Genomic DNA, 17,425 nt, shown 5'->3' on the forward strand with positions numbered 1-17,425 from the left:
GAGTTGAGCATTTGCCAAGTCCGGAACAGACATAAATCGTGTGCTGTGGCTCTCATTTGACTCGCTCGCTTGGCATTCTGAATTTACCTGCTCAAGGCATTTACATTTTAATATGCATTATTAGCGAAATAATTGCTTTGCAACATTTTGTGGCATGAATCTTCCCCACGGCACACACACACACACACACGCACACACACTGTGCCAGTTTCCAAGCCTGTCACTTTGCCTTTATGCAATTGTTTTTTATGCCACGCCTCGTTGCCATTTGGCCATAATAAATTCAAAAGCTGCCGCAGACACACACACACACGCAAAAAATGGAAAATAAATTATTTCGCCATCGCGGCGTCCATTTGTCAGCTTCGTATACGTGTGTGTGTGTGTGTGTGTGTGTCTGTTCTATTTGTTTGTTGCCACTTGCCACGCTGTTGACTCTTCTTCTTCTTTTCGAAAAGTTGCTTTGCCATTAACTTGTTTACGCCGCAGAAAACTTTCAAAGCGTGGACACACTTTTGAAAACAACTGTTGATTTGCATTTTAAATAAAATGAATTGCTAACAAATGTTCAGCAATGTTTACTTAATATTTTTATTTATTTTTACTAGAAAAAAATATATATTTTACTATTTCTATTTAACATTAGCGTGTCATTTATTTTTAATCTCTTTATTTATTTAGGCTCCATTCTCGTATCGTTTACTTATATTTTTTAATATATATATATATATATATATATATATTTCTTTTTTAATTTAATTTAAATATTTATGTATAATTATTTAACAAATGTCTTACAGCAGATTTTCGTATCATTTATATTTATTAACATTTAATTATATTTATTTATTAATGTCTTTTCCATTCGCGTATCATTTATATTAACTTTTATTTTTATTTAATTAATTATTTCTAATTATTTAAGAAATGTTGCGTACCATTTATTTTTATTAACATTTAATTATATTTATTTATTTATATCTGCTGCATTCTCATAGCATTTTTTTACTTTTCGCTTAACCTTTAACTTTTTAAAAATATATTTTCTATTTAACAAGCTTTTTTCCTTGTAGCTCATGCTTAGTTTATTTACCTTATCAAATCATTGAGTATGTTGTGCCTTTGAAGTTTCTCTTTTGTTGCCGCAGCGCATCTAAAATTCGTTCAAATTTATGTTTATTACCTCAAATATAAATATTCTCGTTCAAGGCAGCGGCCCTCGACCAACAGCAGCAGCAGCAACATTATTGTCTGATTTTTTGCCTTTTGTTGGCTATTCCTAATATTAATGCTAATGCTCGCTCCGACACGCAAGACTCTGTGTGAAAAATGATTTACCATAATAATTTTTGGGCGCGCGCAGAAAGTTTATAGTTTGAGCTAAATACGGGAGCAACCTTTTTGCTTTTGTTGATGATTTTTGTGTAAAATTATTAAGCATAAAAGCGGCTTAGGCATAAACAACTAACAAGGCAAAAATTCTTGTGTTTGCTTTGCAATAATTTTTGGTCATTTGTGTTTGGCAAGACAGTGTAAAATCAACAAGTAAACAAAATACACTTGAGAAAAAAGAAAATAATTTTGTGCATGCTGCCGAACAAACTAATATACCCCGCTTAGCACAAACAAAGTGTATGCCAAAGCGTTTGACCTCATGACAGCAAACACGAAAATGTTTTAAAAATTAGCTGACAGCGAATATTTATGCGTCTATTATTTATTTTGCAATAAACGCAAAAGCAAAAGCAAAAGCAAAAACATCAACGCCAGAGCTATGAGAACATATTTCTTTAAATTCAAGCAGAGAACTTTGGCAAACAGACTTCAAGTTAATAGCAATCAACATTGATCAAAAACAAGATATGCTTACAGCACAAATACAAACACAGAGAAAGAGAGAGTGAGAGAGAGAGAGCGGCATAATAGCCGTAAAAACAACGATGCTTTCTTTTTTTTTTTTTACGTAAATGTCAACGCAACTTGCTGCTTACTCAACAATTTCTAAAGTCGCTGCTACCAACATAACAAGCTGGCAAATAAGGTCAGCTAAGAGAGCACGCAATAGAGTGTAAGAGCGAGACAGAGAGAGAGAGAGAGATATAGCGACTTGCAGCACATGGCATTATTATTATGGATGGCAGCGTTTAGCTAACGCGTTGAATGACAAAAGCAGCAGCAACAAAAAAAAAAAAAGAAAAACTCAAGCACACACTTGCTCACTCACTCTCTCTATTGCCTGCTCGCTCTTGCGCTTACCTGCACTAAATTATTGATTCCAATTCGATTTCAATTCATTTCGTTTGCTTTCGACCGCAATGCCATTGTCAAATGTATTTTGGCGCCTCGTCATTTGCCGCGTTTCCGTCTGTCATGTCAGTCAGCTACACACACACACACACACACACATGTGTATATGTGTTGTTGTTTGCCTGTTTGCTGACACGCCCTTTGGTGGTAACAACAAACAGCAGCGCATCAAATTTAATGTGTAGCCAGCGCGCGGCTTGCAAGTCTTTTTTACAAATGTATGTGTGTGCCTCTGTGTGTGTGTGTAATCAATCATTTGGCCAAAAACAAAAACAAAATGTGTTACTTCAATTAAATTCTTAGAGTTTCAGTCACTTACATTTCGCTCTCCATTAACAATTTATTAAACATAGTCTCAGTTACTTCAGCTTCATTTCTTGCATTTTTGCTAACAAGGCTACAGCCAATTTGTTTATATTTTAATGAGTAACTCAATACTTTTTGCTTAGCTTGCAGCCTTGCTTTATACATACAGTTGCAGTTTAGTTACAGCGCTTAACTAGTTAGGCAGCCTATGCTTTGCTATGGTGTGCTGTAGGCTCTGCTATTTGAATTGAATTTTATCTATGCTGCTGACGACGGAAGCTTTCAATTTCCGCTTTGCAAGTTTAACTTGCTGCTTTCTCTGAATTTAAGGCAAGCTATGAGCTATGCCCAAGTCATCGTCGTCGTCGTCGTCGTCGTCGTCATCGCTTCCAGGCATCAGAATGTGAGCGCTTCTTGGGGACTTAAATCTGTTGCTCATTGTTGCCACACACACACACACACACAGCGTAATTGAAGCAATGAGGCACGCACAAAAATTTTGATTCAATACAATTTTAAAATGCGCGCCCAATCTGCCACCCACTCAATCTGTGTGGGCCAATTCATTTGCAAATGCCAAACACAAAAAGCTTCAAAATTCTAAAGTCTCCAACTGTGTGTGTGTGTGTGTTTCTGATTTTCTCGCAGTCATTTTGAGGAATCCATTGCAATGCGACAAGCTGCTGCTGCTGCTGCTGCTGCCTGCTAATTGGATCGAGTCTAATTGAAACAGTTATCATTTGATTGCATTTCTGTCTTGCATTCAATGCAAGTGCAATTCTTTTCTTTTAGCCGCCTAATGAAAGCTGCAAAGCCAAATGTGTAGTGTTGCCTAAACGGCGCCTAAGTGTGTATAACAGCCAGTAGTGTATAACAGTTGTCTATAGATATTTTGTATAATAGCTATTTACTTATTGTATAGAATTTCTACAGGGTAACTGTTATCTGCTCATTCAATTTTGTACAATTTATAAACAATGTGTATAACAGTTATATGTAACATTTTTTGCGCAACTGTTTTCCTGAGCCACTTAACATAATAATTGTCTATTTATATGTATTATGGTATATTGGCTAGGCAGGACAGTTATGTACAACATCAGTATACGTGCATAACATACGTGTATAACAGTTCACAGTGCACAGTGTTGTATAATAGTTCTGCAAAGCAGTTATGTGTGCAATTCTTGTGTCAGAATTAGCTATAAGAGCTATGTATAACAGTTGTGTATAACAGTTCACAGTGAACAGTGATGTATAACAGTTCTGGAAAGCGGTTATAAAAGGTATAAAAGCTATTTATAACAGATGTGTATAATTGTTATGTATAACAGTTCTATAAAGATTAAAATATAACAGTTGTGTATAACAGTTCAATAAAGAGGTGATGTATAGCAGTTTTTGCAAAAAGTTAGCTATGTATGACAATTGAGTATAACAGATATGTATAATAATTATATATGACAGTTGTGTATATTTATTTAGATTAATATTAAAACAGTTTCGTATAACATTTGTGCATAACAGTTCTACTAAGAGTGATGTATAGCAGTTCTACAAACAGTTAGATATGTATGACAATTGAGTATAATAGATATGAATAACAATTATATAAATTTATGTAGATTAATATACAACAGTTGTGCATAGAAACTGTGTATAACAGTAACGACAGCATGTATAGACTATTGTTAGTAGATTTTCAGTAAACGAAACATAACTTGGCAATTTGTTAGCCTCTGATTGACATAAATTTGGTTGAAGACTGAAGCCTGTAAACATTTTCAACATGCAAAATTTCATCGCTTGGAGTAATTGAGGCGGCTTTACACAAAGTAAATGACAACTTTTGGCATCATTTGTGGCAGCTGGCACTCACTTCTACTCTAATTGCAATCAAAGGATATGACATACCTTCAATCAATTTTCATATATAGATACGACTATTTGGTTCGCTGCGTGCCTTGGCCAGCCACACAGCAATGCGCCATGTTAGTTAACTTGGCATTTGGTGCAGGCAACAATGCAATTATGAAATGCTGGACAATATTATTGGCCAGACAATAGTATTCAATAATGTCAGCTATGTTTCAATATGAACAAAGGCAAAGCGCAGCAATTAATGCTAATTAGCTGACTATACACAAAAGCTTTACATATGTTATACATTAAGTGAATTTAAGTGCCTTTTAAATTTTAATATTAAGTAAAGTGTTGCTATAATTCGCTCAAACAGTTCTGCTTAACTATAAATTCACTTATTATTTCAATGTGCTGCAATTGAATCTTTGGCTTAACTTTAACTTTGCAATCAGCAGAATTGGCAGAAAAATTGCTGTGGGCTAGCAAAATTGTTAATTAAGTGCAATTCAATCAATTCAATAATTCAAACTTGTCGCATTTTGTCATTGATATGCAATTAGCTATGATTGTAATTCTAAAAACAATTTATTTAGCAGTTAGCATATTTTGCGTTTCGAATTGCAGCTTTAGACGCATTCAATCATAGTTATAGATTTGATTAGCAGCTTTGGCCATTATACTGTTTGTTGTATAAGCAATCAGCCCCATCACTTCCCCCTCTCCCCGCTCAGTTTATGTAGCAAGAGGTGTCGATCGAAATGTGAAACGTTGCTGCCCAGCGCGCTCGGCACTAAACAAAGAAAATTGGAAATTCATGTTGACAAGTGAAGCGGCGTCAGTGCCGCTGCCGACGCCGACGCTGCCGCCGCTACGTGACAACAATTTCAATTTCAATTTATTTGTCGTTTTTTTCTTCGTGTTTTTGATTTTGTTTTTTAAATTATGCGACAGCCAACCAAATGCAGCAACAATACAATATTTTATACTTCTTTGTTGTGGCATCGATAGCCTCGAACTTGTTGTTTTTGCTAACGCAATTTAAACGCCACACAAAGCGACGCGTTGCGGCCACAACGGTGGCGTATACGTAATCAGCAATTACAGCGCTTTTTTTTATTGCCACGCTACAGAGCGAGGCCAAACAGTTAGACAAACCTCAATGTTGTTGTTGCTTGGCTATTGAACAACTATGCAAACTTTAGAGATTAGTCAGAGCTACAGAGCTTTATAACTTTAAATTCAACTAGCAACAATAATAATAATAAGCTGAAATATAGAAAATGACAATGAAAATAATTAAAAATAATCAGATACATTAACTATTTTGCTATTTTTATTTTATTTTAAATAATTCAAATTATAAACAATTATATAAGCAATGATTACATTTACTAATAATTATTTAACAGCTATGTCTTGTAATTAAATTTGTTTGTTATTGTTAAATCAAATTGAACTACTGAAAATGGTTTTCACTGGGCCATATATAGTGTGTCCGGCTAGAGCTATTATATTGTTACACACTAATATTAATAACTCGAACTTATCTTTGTTTATACTATTATAGTATTTAATTGTGCCATGTTAAGATAAATATATTTAACACAAAGCGTCGTAGATCCGCGACGGATTTTATAAACTTATCTGATAAACATAGGTAATTTATAAGCTGTTACTTTTAACAATATATTCTGTATATATTAACTCAAATTGTCAATTATCTGGATGAGCTTAACTTTTCTGCAAAAGCTGCTACATGTACCAACACCTCTTTAGATATATATGAAAGTAAACCATAGTTATTAGAATAAAACAATACCAAAGCATGTAAAATTGCCTAATAGTTTTCTCATGCTGCATAATAGAACTGTTATATACATTTGATAACTCAAATTAGTGCGAGCACATTCTGTATTATTAGAAACTATATTGATGTCGATGTGTTAGTTGGCAGGAATTCTCGTATTAATAAGCGACATGTAAATACTAAACAATGAGCATAAGAGAATTTCGGCCACTATATTTATTAGAGCCCTGCGATTGTCTTTCACAGACATGAAAGCGTGTGTATATACATCACTGATCACTCGTGAACTGTTATACACACTGCCTTTATACGATAGGCTCTCACTGTGTTATAGCTAGATTTCTGTGACAGAAGGAATTGCACACATAACTGCTTTGCAGAACTATTATACAACACTGTGCACTGTGAACTGTTATACACGTATGTTATGCACGTATACTGATGTTGTACATAACTGTCCTGCCTAGCCAATATACCATAATACATATTAAATGAGACAATTATTTATGTTAAGTGGGGTAATTGTATACTTACGAGCACAAAAACAGTGTCTCATGGGTCAATTCGAGCTGACGAACTTAAAAATGTACACATACATTACTCGATGCTGATTAGGTTCTTACACATACTGTGGTTCTTTAATATAATAAATTGTGTATCGAATAAAAATAGCTTTTGAAACACAAATAGACAGTGATGGCGGATGCTGCAGTCCGGATAACAGATGAGCTGCTCCTCCGTACGGTAATTGTGTAGGTTCTAGTTTACAATAAGTAATACAATAAACCGCTATTTTTGACAAATGAAACGCAATTATCACATAGACATACCTTGGTTTGATAACCCAACTATATTCTAGGTGACTATTTATGCTAGATGTACTACCACACTTCGGCGCCCGTTTACATACTGGGGCGCGACATGCCAACTACTCTAACCACATCTAATGCTCGGCTCCTCCTCCTCTCCCTCGCTCCTCACGCTCTCCGCCTCTCTCATCTTCTCTCTCTCTCTTCATACAGTGCGTCGGTAAAAGCAAAATGCTACCTCTCGCATCTGCGCATCTCTTTAGCCAAACTAAGCGCCAGAAGCGAGGACAAGTTGCGAAAACTCGAGAACTGAAGCTAACTGTTGATTTCCAATTTAGACTCGAATACCAATAGCAGGCAGGCAGCAGCAGAAGCGAGCGCCGCCCTAGTCTATGTCTACTGATCCTGCGCATTTGTCCATGTATTATGTGTTGCGGCTCAAAGGATGCACCGCTCGCGTCTTAGATACAAAGTCCACAGAACACGACTCCACCAATCTACATTGGGCACAGCGAACACAGTTGGAAGACTTAGAATTCTTGAGAGCCTTTTTGTGTGGCATTTGCAAGGTAATCACTCCTGTTGCCTAAAGCCCCAAGCCAGCACCCAGATTTGGCAGCTTCAAAAAATAAATAAATACAAAAACTGGACTGGCAAACCATTTGTTTAATTTTTTTCTTTAGTTGTCTAGCACTTTTAATTCTGGTTTGGCCTTTTCTTATTTTGTACACCTGCGCTCTGCTTTAGACAGGTGTATGTAACAGATAATATATAAAGGCGAAAAGTTCGTGCTGCACATGCTCGCCCTCTAAAATTAAGTTTTGTTGCTCATTTTGAATCTAGCTACATTGTGGCATCATGGATTTCTCAAGGTCCTTTAGTAGAAGCTCTGCGCTCATATTTGTTTCTTTCTTTTTCTGAATACTTCTCGCTCTTGCTGCGTGTGTTTTTTTGGCTCCACTGTGAACTGGTAGTCTCGATTGTAATTTGCTTTTAAGTTCCTTTTTTTCTGATGAATTAAAAACGCAAGCAGCAAAAAAATAATTAAGCGCACGGAGAATTTCCGTAGTGCTAGCGCTAAGCTCAAGGATGCGGCCACAGGCGGAGCTGCCTCGCACTACGACAGGTAAGCGACGACGACGACGACGACGACGACGATTGACTTCGGGCTAGCTTTAGTCTCCAGTGCATGTGCCTTAAATTCAGCAGAAAAACGCAAAGAGCACAGAGTTTCAAATCGCCTTGCAAAGCGGAAACTTGCACAAGCTTCCTGTCTGTGCTCCAAACTTTTATGTGCGAGCGGAATACGACTTAGAAATCACATGTCTGACAAATCAAGCAGAGGCCTACAGCATACATGCTACATGACGTGACAAAAAGCAGATAGGACTGCCGTTCTTATTTTTCGTAAACTAGTCTGACAAGTCTGCTTGTAACTTAAGATCTTGCTCACATCTGTATCACGTGGAGTATTGTATAAGTTTGCCACGCCAGCAGCAAACGCAATACAAAGAGGCATAAGTCGACTTAATGCGTCTAAGAGAGCAAAGACAGTATTGAGAAAGATCTTAACGTCGCAGAGAATATATTAGAAAATTGAGGAAACTGATAATCAACAACATAAGTAATGTGCTCTCCAACATTAGTCTTAATGTGCGCGAACGAACACATTGCTAAGAAATCGAGAGCTGAAAGTAACTGAGTAATACATATAGAAATGATCGTTAAACCTACTAATATGCGTGCTTATATCTGCGACGATTGTGCGTATTATAATGTTAAAGTGACTGAACACTTCTGAGGAAAACTAATATAATTAAATTGACTTTGAGCCATCTATTTCTTTGAGTATTACACCATTTTCGTATAAATACTTTTGTTGAGGCTTTTTGGTGTGTTCAAAGCAGTTAATGCCAGAATACTCCCTCCAACTATCCCAAGGGCCCACACAAATATTGGATTTTGTAATTATACCACATCACACACAGAAGAGGCACACACACAAAATTTAACACAATTGAATTCATGTTAATTCATAATATATATTTAAGTTAACTTGCTATGAGATAAACTTTAATCGTATACTGCGACGCATATTATTACGTTAAGCTACAATTATAGATAACAAGTTCGTATTTTACGCGCTGCCTGTCTTGTAATAGTATGTAAATATGACAGCAGTGTATAAAAGTTTTAAACAGCAAATATGACAGCAGTGTATAAAAGTTTTAAACAGCAAATATGACAGCAGTGTATAAAAGTTTTAAACAGCAAATATGACAGCAGTGTATAACAGCCTACAAGCCAATTATATATAATAAATTTAAAATACAATATAAGCTCAGCCAACATTCAACTTTTCTACTCATTCACTCCTCCACCCACCCCCGCCTCACTAACATTTTCAATCATTCGCTCTTACGCTTGAAATCCTGTTAACATTAACTTTAAGCCAATTGTTGCTTAACAAACAATTTGCATCTATCTATTCGATTTTTGAACTGTTTTTTGTTTGTTTTCGAAAGCGCTGGCGTCAGGCCAATCGTCAATTAGCCCAAAAGCGAACATCAAATGCAAATAAACATAAGAGTGGAGAGCGAGGGGGGGTGCGGGCACAGGCACAGAAGTTGATTGTCCGAACGTTTTTTGGCATTTTGTACTTTTTTAGGCAAATGTTTATTTGCTGCTGCGGACCTTATTGTCAGCACTTGACATCATTAATGATGCCTCAAGTGTGCTCCATTTAAGCTCAACGAGCATCAAGAGCGTAAATAAACCAAAACGCAAATGGCAGCAGTGTGAGCTGAAGCTTAATACACAAAAAAAAAAAAAGAAAAAACGTAACGTCGAAACGAAATGAAATGCGCTCAAAATCAGCAACTCTAGAGAAAGGGAGAAAGCGAATGAAGCGACAGCAACGCAACAAAATCAAATAGAAAGATAAAGAAACGAATGTCAAATGTGCTGCTTGACTTGTCGCCGGGCTTAAGGTCGTGCGTGGGGCATGCCACACTGAAAATGACAATGACAATGACAAAGAAAACGCGCTCTCTCTTTCTCTCTCTCTCTCTCTTTCTTTCCATGCAATGAGCAATGTGCAAAGGAAGCAACGCTAGCGATAGCGATTGCGATAATACAAAAAAAAAACATAAAAGCCACTACTACTCATGCAAATATTGTATTATAACAGTTGCGTATAACAGTAAATTTATACAACTGTATGACAAATAGCTGACAATGCATACAAAACTGAATTATAACAGTTGCTTATAACATATCATATCATTTATAATTATTAAATCATCAGTATAACAGTTAAGTTGCTTCCAAATATGTATAAAGTATCTGAATATATATAAACCACTTTTACTTACAGCGCTAACAAGCAAATATTGTATTATAACAGTTGTATATAACAGTAATTTCAACATATGAAACCCAAATAACTCTGTAATTTAACTATTAACCTATTATATAATATCATATCATCTATAGCTATTAATTCATAAATTAATCCACATTCACGCATTGTATATAACACTTGAGTATAACAATAATGTTGATAATATAACTGTATAAGTCAGCTTTGTATGAACTCTCATGCATAACTATTCATGCAAAGCTGAATATAACAGTTTTTCATCATGCTTAATCATCTCCATTATATTCACACAATTAACTTGCATGCAATGTTTTTAACAGTTTACATATCTAGTAAGTTGCTGATTACTATTCTGCCTGCATTTTATAGTATCATGCAAAATCATAGCAAATCAACTATAGCTGCTAATAATAATAATAAGCACGTATAACAGTTTTGTCTAGCTGCATCTAATCTACATTATTTGCTTATGCTATAGAATGCATAGAGACGGATATAAAAGTTATACATAAATTCATCAGCTAATAATTAGCTAGCATCCATTGTGTATAACAGTTGTGTCCACAAGCATAATAGCTGCATATAACAGTTTTGTATGCATATTATTATAACATCATCACATTCAATGCATAGCAGTAACGCTTCAATGAAAGAAACTTCAACATGCCCAACTTGCTTATTAACCTGCAAGCGGAATAAACAACAACTAAGTAAAAAAAAAAAGCAAATAGCAGTATGGAATGCATAAAAGTTAACTACAACAGCATTAGCTACACGCATAACGCTTCGCTCAGTTCAAGTCTCTCGCATTGCGACATTTCCCATTTGCATGCCACAGAGTAAAAGCGGATTTTACGCTTATAACAACCTAAGCTCATGTCCTCCCGTCCACAAGCTCACAAGGCATTGGCCATTTAGGCACTTGCACTTGCCACTGAGTGGGGCGGCCAAAAACAAACAAATAACCATGTTAAAAAAAAGAAAAAACAAAAACTGTTGCACTTTGTCGTGCTGCAGGCTTTTTAGATTATTTTCACTTTTTCTGCATCACTCATACGCACTGAAAGCATTGGCAAAAATCATGAAAGCATGAGAGCATAACTAAGACCCTGTGAGTGCTGCAGAGTGCAAGTTTGCTAGGAACTCTTAGGATTGGGTGTCCGAACAACACAAAACATAATTGTTGTCCATTTGGCTTTAAAACAGCAAACACTCGACGCTCTGAGCTTGACAACAATGGGTTTGAAGCTTTTAGCTAGCGCAGCGCATGATTGATTCGCTGCATGTGGCTTGGACGCCATGTGGCGTATACGTAATGTGTGCGTGTGTGTGGCGCCCACCTAGAGCGTTAAAAGGCGCTTATGGTTTAAAATGTGTAATCAACGGCGGCGATTTAAATGCGTTAAAATGTAAAATCAACAAGTAAATTGAACGTTTAAACAAATCGAACAATGAATGCAACAAACTTAACTATAAATAAATGAAAGTGTAGTGATTAGTGTTTATTTTATAGTTAACTGTTATGCACTAGCTTTGCGTATAATATTTGAATAGCAGTTATTTATTATAATATTATAGCTTATTCACTTTGCTCAGCTCAGCTCAGTTTATATAACAAATAGAGCAACGCACTTGCAGCTTTTTGTTCTTCAATTGAATCTTGACTGCAGCTGCAGCTGCTATCGTTATCGTTATCGTTATCGTTAGCGTTAGCGTTATCAATCGAGCACGTGGCTTGCATTAAACATTATGTGTGACATATGATTGATAGACGAAACCTAACCTAAGCCCACACCCACATCCCTCGCATAGACTTGGGGCAACCGAGCATAGTCTAATGGCCAATTGGTTTAATGGCTGCTGTCAAGCCATAAGTATGAGCAGCATGAAGCAGGCAGCGGGGTTTGGGGGTTGGGGGTTGCTAGGTGTTGTGTGTGTGTGTGGGCAAAAGTGTCAACGCTTTGACTGACTGACTGACAGCCAAGCAAATGGTAAATGAAGGCTCAAGATTTGTATGCGACTATTTGGCATACAAATAAATCGAGTAACTGACAACTGACGCAACCCCCCACCCCCTCAGGCTCCTACACTGCGTGACTGCAAATCGGCAAAAATTTGTCACATTTGAATTGCGTGTGGAAATGGGGCAACAAATTAGTCAAAAGCATTGCATGCATTAGTGTTGCAAAACGCGCCAAGTTCAGCTGTAAATAATATAAATATTAATAATATTTATAGAGTGGTGCTTAAGTTGCTAAAATCAAACAAAGCAGCGACTACCCTGCGGCAATGGCAACTCTATGGGTATGACTACGTGACTGCCAGACAAACAGACTGACTGACAATGAAGTGAGTTTAAAGACACGATTGTGCAAACGAATGCGTAAATCCAATTTAACTAAAATGGATCACGCATGCTCGCTATGCATATGTGTGTGTGTGTGTGTCAGTCAGTAGCTCAACTGGTCTTAAAAGTGAAATGTATTGCTAAGACGCCAAAGCAATTTACACGACGCACAAATCTGACCAAAGTTGCCAAACAAAGCAAAAGCAAATGCCAAACAGTGCATACCCTAAAAACTTTATATATATATATAAAATTTGTAATACTAACGCAAGCATGTAAGCAAGTAGTAATAACTAACAATTAACAATAATTATTGTGTTAACAACAAAATATTACAAGCGCAAGAAAAAAACGTTGAAACTTTTTTAAATATTTTTATATAAATATTTAAATTAAAATGCATTATATTTAGCTTAGAGCATGTATTTATTGTACTGCATTTTTTATACTTATTTTTTTTTTATTTTATAAATTTTCTTATATTTTTCTGCATTATTTATTTGTTTACTTGTAGTAAAAGCTGCTGACTTAAGACAAAACTTTTGGTATGTAATATTTTTATTTTCTTATAATTATTTTATATTTATTTGCGCAGCATTGCGAGTGCTTACTGTAGCACAAATATAAAGACAGCGCAGCTAGAGAGACAGTGGGGCAATTTCATAGCCTACTTAGCGGCGCATATTGCGAGTTATTCAAATTTGAATTTAGGCAAACCCCAGAGCCTAGCGAAACACACACACACACACACACATTATTTTATGACTCGCACACACACATGTGTCTAACGGTGTGTGTGTGTGTGTGTGTGTGTGTGGTGTGTTTGGCATAATTGTCTATGAGCCCACAAACAGCTTGGGCAGCAGCTGCTGCTGCCTTTGGCTTTCTCACTCGCTCTCGCTTTCGCTTTCGCTCTCGCTATGGAACAGCCGCAGCTTGGGCGCCATATAAAGCATTTGCTACATGTTGCGGCAAGCGCATGCCAGCGTCCTTAATTAGATCATAGTTGCTTGCCATTTGCGCAGCGCGCGACCTCCGCAGACCTTTTTTGCCAACGTCAAGTCGAGTCGCGACGCGGCGCGGCGGCTCACATGTCAGTTGGCATTATGCTCAGGTTGCTTGCGAGTAGGTCTATCATGCAACAGCTTTCAACGCCCATTACACACACACATACACATATACACACAGAGCGAACTCAATCAGCGGCAAAAACTTTGCGCCTTTTATGGTTTATGCTGCGCAGCTGGCAACTTTTTGTCTGTCTGAGCGTCGAAAGCGTAAAAAGCATTTGTGGCATTTACAATTTAATTGAATTGCACTAAATTATTTTGTTTTGAATTTGAGTCTAAATGAAGCCAAAATTTGTGGTTACTAACAGGTTTACAAAAGGGATAAAAGCTGTAATTGCAGCATGACGCATACGCAGCGTTGACTTTCAGTAGTAGATTTTAAAGCAATTCAACTTACAATCAAATGCAAACGCATTTAATACAATTCTTAGGAACTTCACATTTATTTTTGGCCTGTAATTATTTTAATTCCAATGAAACATTCATAGCTGCAAATATTTTGTTTTGCTTATTAATTAAAAATAGCTGCACTTCAAATAACAAAGCTTATTTTTGTTATTTGTAATTGAGCTCACTTGTAATTTATTTTTTGCATTCCACAAATTGGCGCATTGTATTTTGCATATAATTGCTATACATATGTTTATTTAATTGTTCGCATTAAAACAATAATTAAAAAGAGTCAAGTGTCAAGCGCAGTCGGCATAAATTCCAACTAAATAATACAATTTATGGAAAAATATTTAACGCAAAATTCAAAGCTACAATGTTGGCAACGAAAAGTTGTCGCTGTAAATAAAACTTTTTGCTTATGCAAATAATCTTTAAAAATATTAATATTAATAATAAACATAAACAAAGCAATGAATTCAATTTATATATAAATTTTGAATGTAAAATATTTAAATTTTAAACTTTAAAAATATTTATTAAAATAATAAACATAGTAAATAAGAAAAACAGCGCTCATAAATATAAATTTTGCATGCATATATTAATAACAATTAAAGTAAATAAGAAAAAGCACAAAGGTCTGAGTGCGATATCGAACTCTAGGCAACATCTTTAGCTAAAGCGCTGACAAATTTGCAGAGCCAAAACGCAGCTGACTAATTAGCCAAAAGGCACTGCTTTGATTTGTGGCTAAAGGGGGGCGGGCAGGCAGGTGTTGGCAATTGGCAATTGGCTTATAAAGTCGAAGTCAAGGCGCTCAGGCTGACAAACTGGCTGAACTGAGTCCTTTGTACAACGATTGGCAGCAGTTCATTTTCAATTTTGCAGCCCTAACTGCCACAATTAAGACCTGGTGTGCACTTAATAAGCATCCACACGCACACACACACACACACACACACGCACACACACAAAGCGAGTGAGGACAACAAATTGTGTAAAGGGAGTGCTTGTGGTTTGCCTTGCAAATTTGTTGCTAAGCCAGCAAAACAGCGATAAAGTTACAACAGCAGCAGCATGCATATGTATGCGTGTGTGTGTGTGTGTGTGTGTGTGTATAAAGCAGAGCGTCAAATTGCTGCTGCTGCTGTTTTGACTCTGACTTTGACTTTAATTGGCTGCAACTAATGAGCGATTGATTAAGTGCATACTAAAGTTTCGATTAAGCAGTCACTTGTTTTAAGCTCTCTAGCTAACAGTTGTTAACTTAAGCTATGCACTTTGTACTTAACCCAATTTTGCGCTTTTCAATTGCAACAGATGAATTCTGCGAGGAGTATCCGCATAATCTAATGCCCACTCCTGGCTATTGGATTGAATGCTCACGCCAAAAGATTACACTGCAAACTCCGCACACCATTTGGGATGAGAGCGACTCGGAGCACGAGGATATACGCGCTGGCAGCGCTAGCGATGCCTATTTGGAGCGCGAGTGCAGCGATCTTTATGAGGACGATGAAGATTCGGAGGCAACGCCCAGTCCACGCAAGAAAACAACCATTGAGGAGCAATGGGATCAGCAGGGTGCATTCGAGCTCATCTCAGTGGAGCAAGAGACATATGAAAAGTATTTCTATGGCACCGAGCACTGGAATTACTTTACCAGCGATGAGGACCTGGGCCCCGTTATACTCTCAATCAAACAGGAAACGCTCAATGGGCGTGATCAGTTTCGCATTTTGGTGCGCGCCGGTTCCTACACAGTGCATGGACTAATACCCGCCAGCTGTGTATTTGCGGATAGGTAAGGAATAGCATTAACTTTAAGTGTATAAAATTAAATTTTGTAATCTGCAGATACAATCGCGAGGAGGTTGTGCGATCTTTGGGCAAGGAGGTGAACTTGAATCCACCGCTAACGCTGGGACAGCTACCGGATACGCCAGAGGAGCTGCTCAAATTAGATCAAGCACGTGCTGCGCTTCGATGCCCAACGCTCTAGTCATAAACTTTATTTTGTTTATTGCAGGTCTTCATCAAGTCGGAGCTCAAAGTTGGCGTTATCTTTGTCAAGGAGGAACAATACACCGAGGAGCAAATTTTGGACAATAATGAAAATTCAGCGCTTTTCGATGAGTTTCTAACGCTGCTGGGCGATCGTGTGCGGCTGCGTGGCTTTGATAAATACAAAGGTGGCCTCGATACAGTGCACGATCTAACTGGTAAACAAATTGAAATATGCAATAGTTAACTTTGCTTCATTACAAATGCTTTTTATTTTAGGTCTTTTCTCTGTCTACACCAATTGGCGTAATATTGAAATAATGTTTCATGTCTCTACGCTGCTGCCGTATGAGAAACACGATCCACAGAAGTTGCAACGCAAGCGTCACATAGGCAACGATATCGTCTGCGTTGTTTTTCTCGAGGCCGATAATACGCGTTTCAGTCCCGCCTGCATCAAAAGTCACTTTTTACACACATTCATACTGGTGAGTGCCTAACTAACAAACAAAACCAGCGATTGAAAATAACTTCTTTTTTTTTCTATTAAATTAAATTATTTATTGCGGCCGGAATCATTCATACTTTTGAATATGACCGGTCGTATGTGAGGGAACGTTTTGGGCATAGACTATTCTTAATTAATGGGATTATTTATGTAGTGTATGCTTCTGTCAGGTAGATCTGTTGGGTGAATTCTTTTCAATCTTCTTATTGGTAGCGGGTTGACCAAATTGCTAGCCAACGAGTTGGCATGGGCCATGAGTTTGTCTGCATATCGGCTGCTGTGTTATGTTAATTTGATCTCCGATCAGTATAAATCGAACGTCGCTTTCAATTACATACCAAGAAAGGCCTTACGCACGCCGAGCAGCTCGTCTATTAAGTTGGTGCTTGGAGGCTGTACCCCAAATTTGAATTGCGTAGGTCCAAGTCGGTGTTAATATTGTTTTCATGAGCAGCGCTTTTGTGCTCATCTGCAGCTTGTAGCCAGTCGAGCTTCTTTAGCTTATCGAGACATTTGCTTTTTACTGCCGTCATGTGGGCCCTCCATATTAGCTTACGGTCCAAGTGAACTCCCAGGTAGCAGTGCGAATTAACTGCGTTGATGGAGTTTCCATCATAAGTAAGATTTAA

The 17,425-nt window shown here is 37.1% G+C and overlaps 1 protein-coding gene across 5 annotated transcripts in view; it reads left to right on the plus strand.

Moving 5' to 3' along the window:
* Positions 1-17,425, plus strand: part of LOC108606541 — a 92,765-nt gene that overhangs the window by 66,465 nt on the left and 8,875 nt on the right. For all 5 annotated transcript variants that reach the window (XM_017996735.2, XM_017996733.1, XM_017996734.1 and 2 more), the window contains exons 8-11: positions 15,605-16,088; positions 16,142-16,253; positions 16,314-16,506; positions 16,568-16,776. In XM_017996735.2, the coding sequence (XP_017852224.1) occupies positions 15,605-16,088; positions 16,142-16,253; positions 16,314-16,506; positions 16,568-16,776 (998 nt within the window). The remainder of the gene's footprint in view (positions 1-15,604; positions 16,089-16,141; positions 16,254-16,313; positions 16,507-16,567; positions 16,777-17,425) is intronic.

This window comes from Drosophila busckii, chromosome X (assembly GCF_011750605.1).
Source record: "Drosophila busckii strain San Diego stock center, stock number 13000-0081.31 chromosome X, ASM1175060v1, whole genome shotgun sequence".
NCBI classification, from domain to species: Eukaryota; Metazoa; Arthropoda; class Insecta; order Diptera; family Drosophilidae; genus Drosophila; species Drosophila busckii.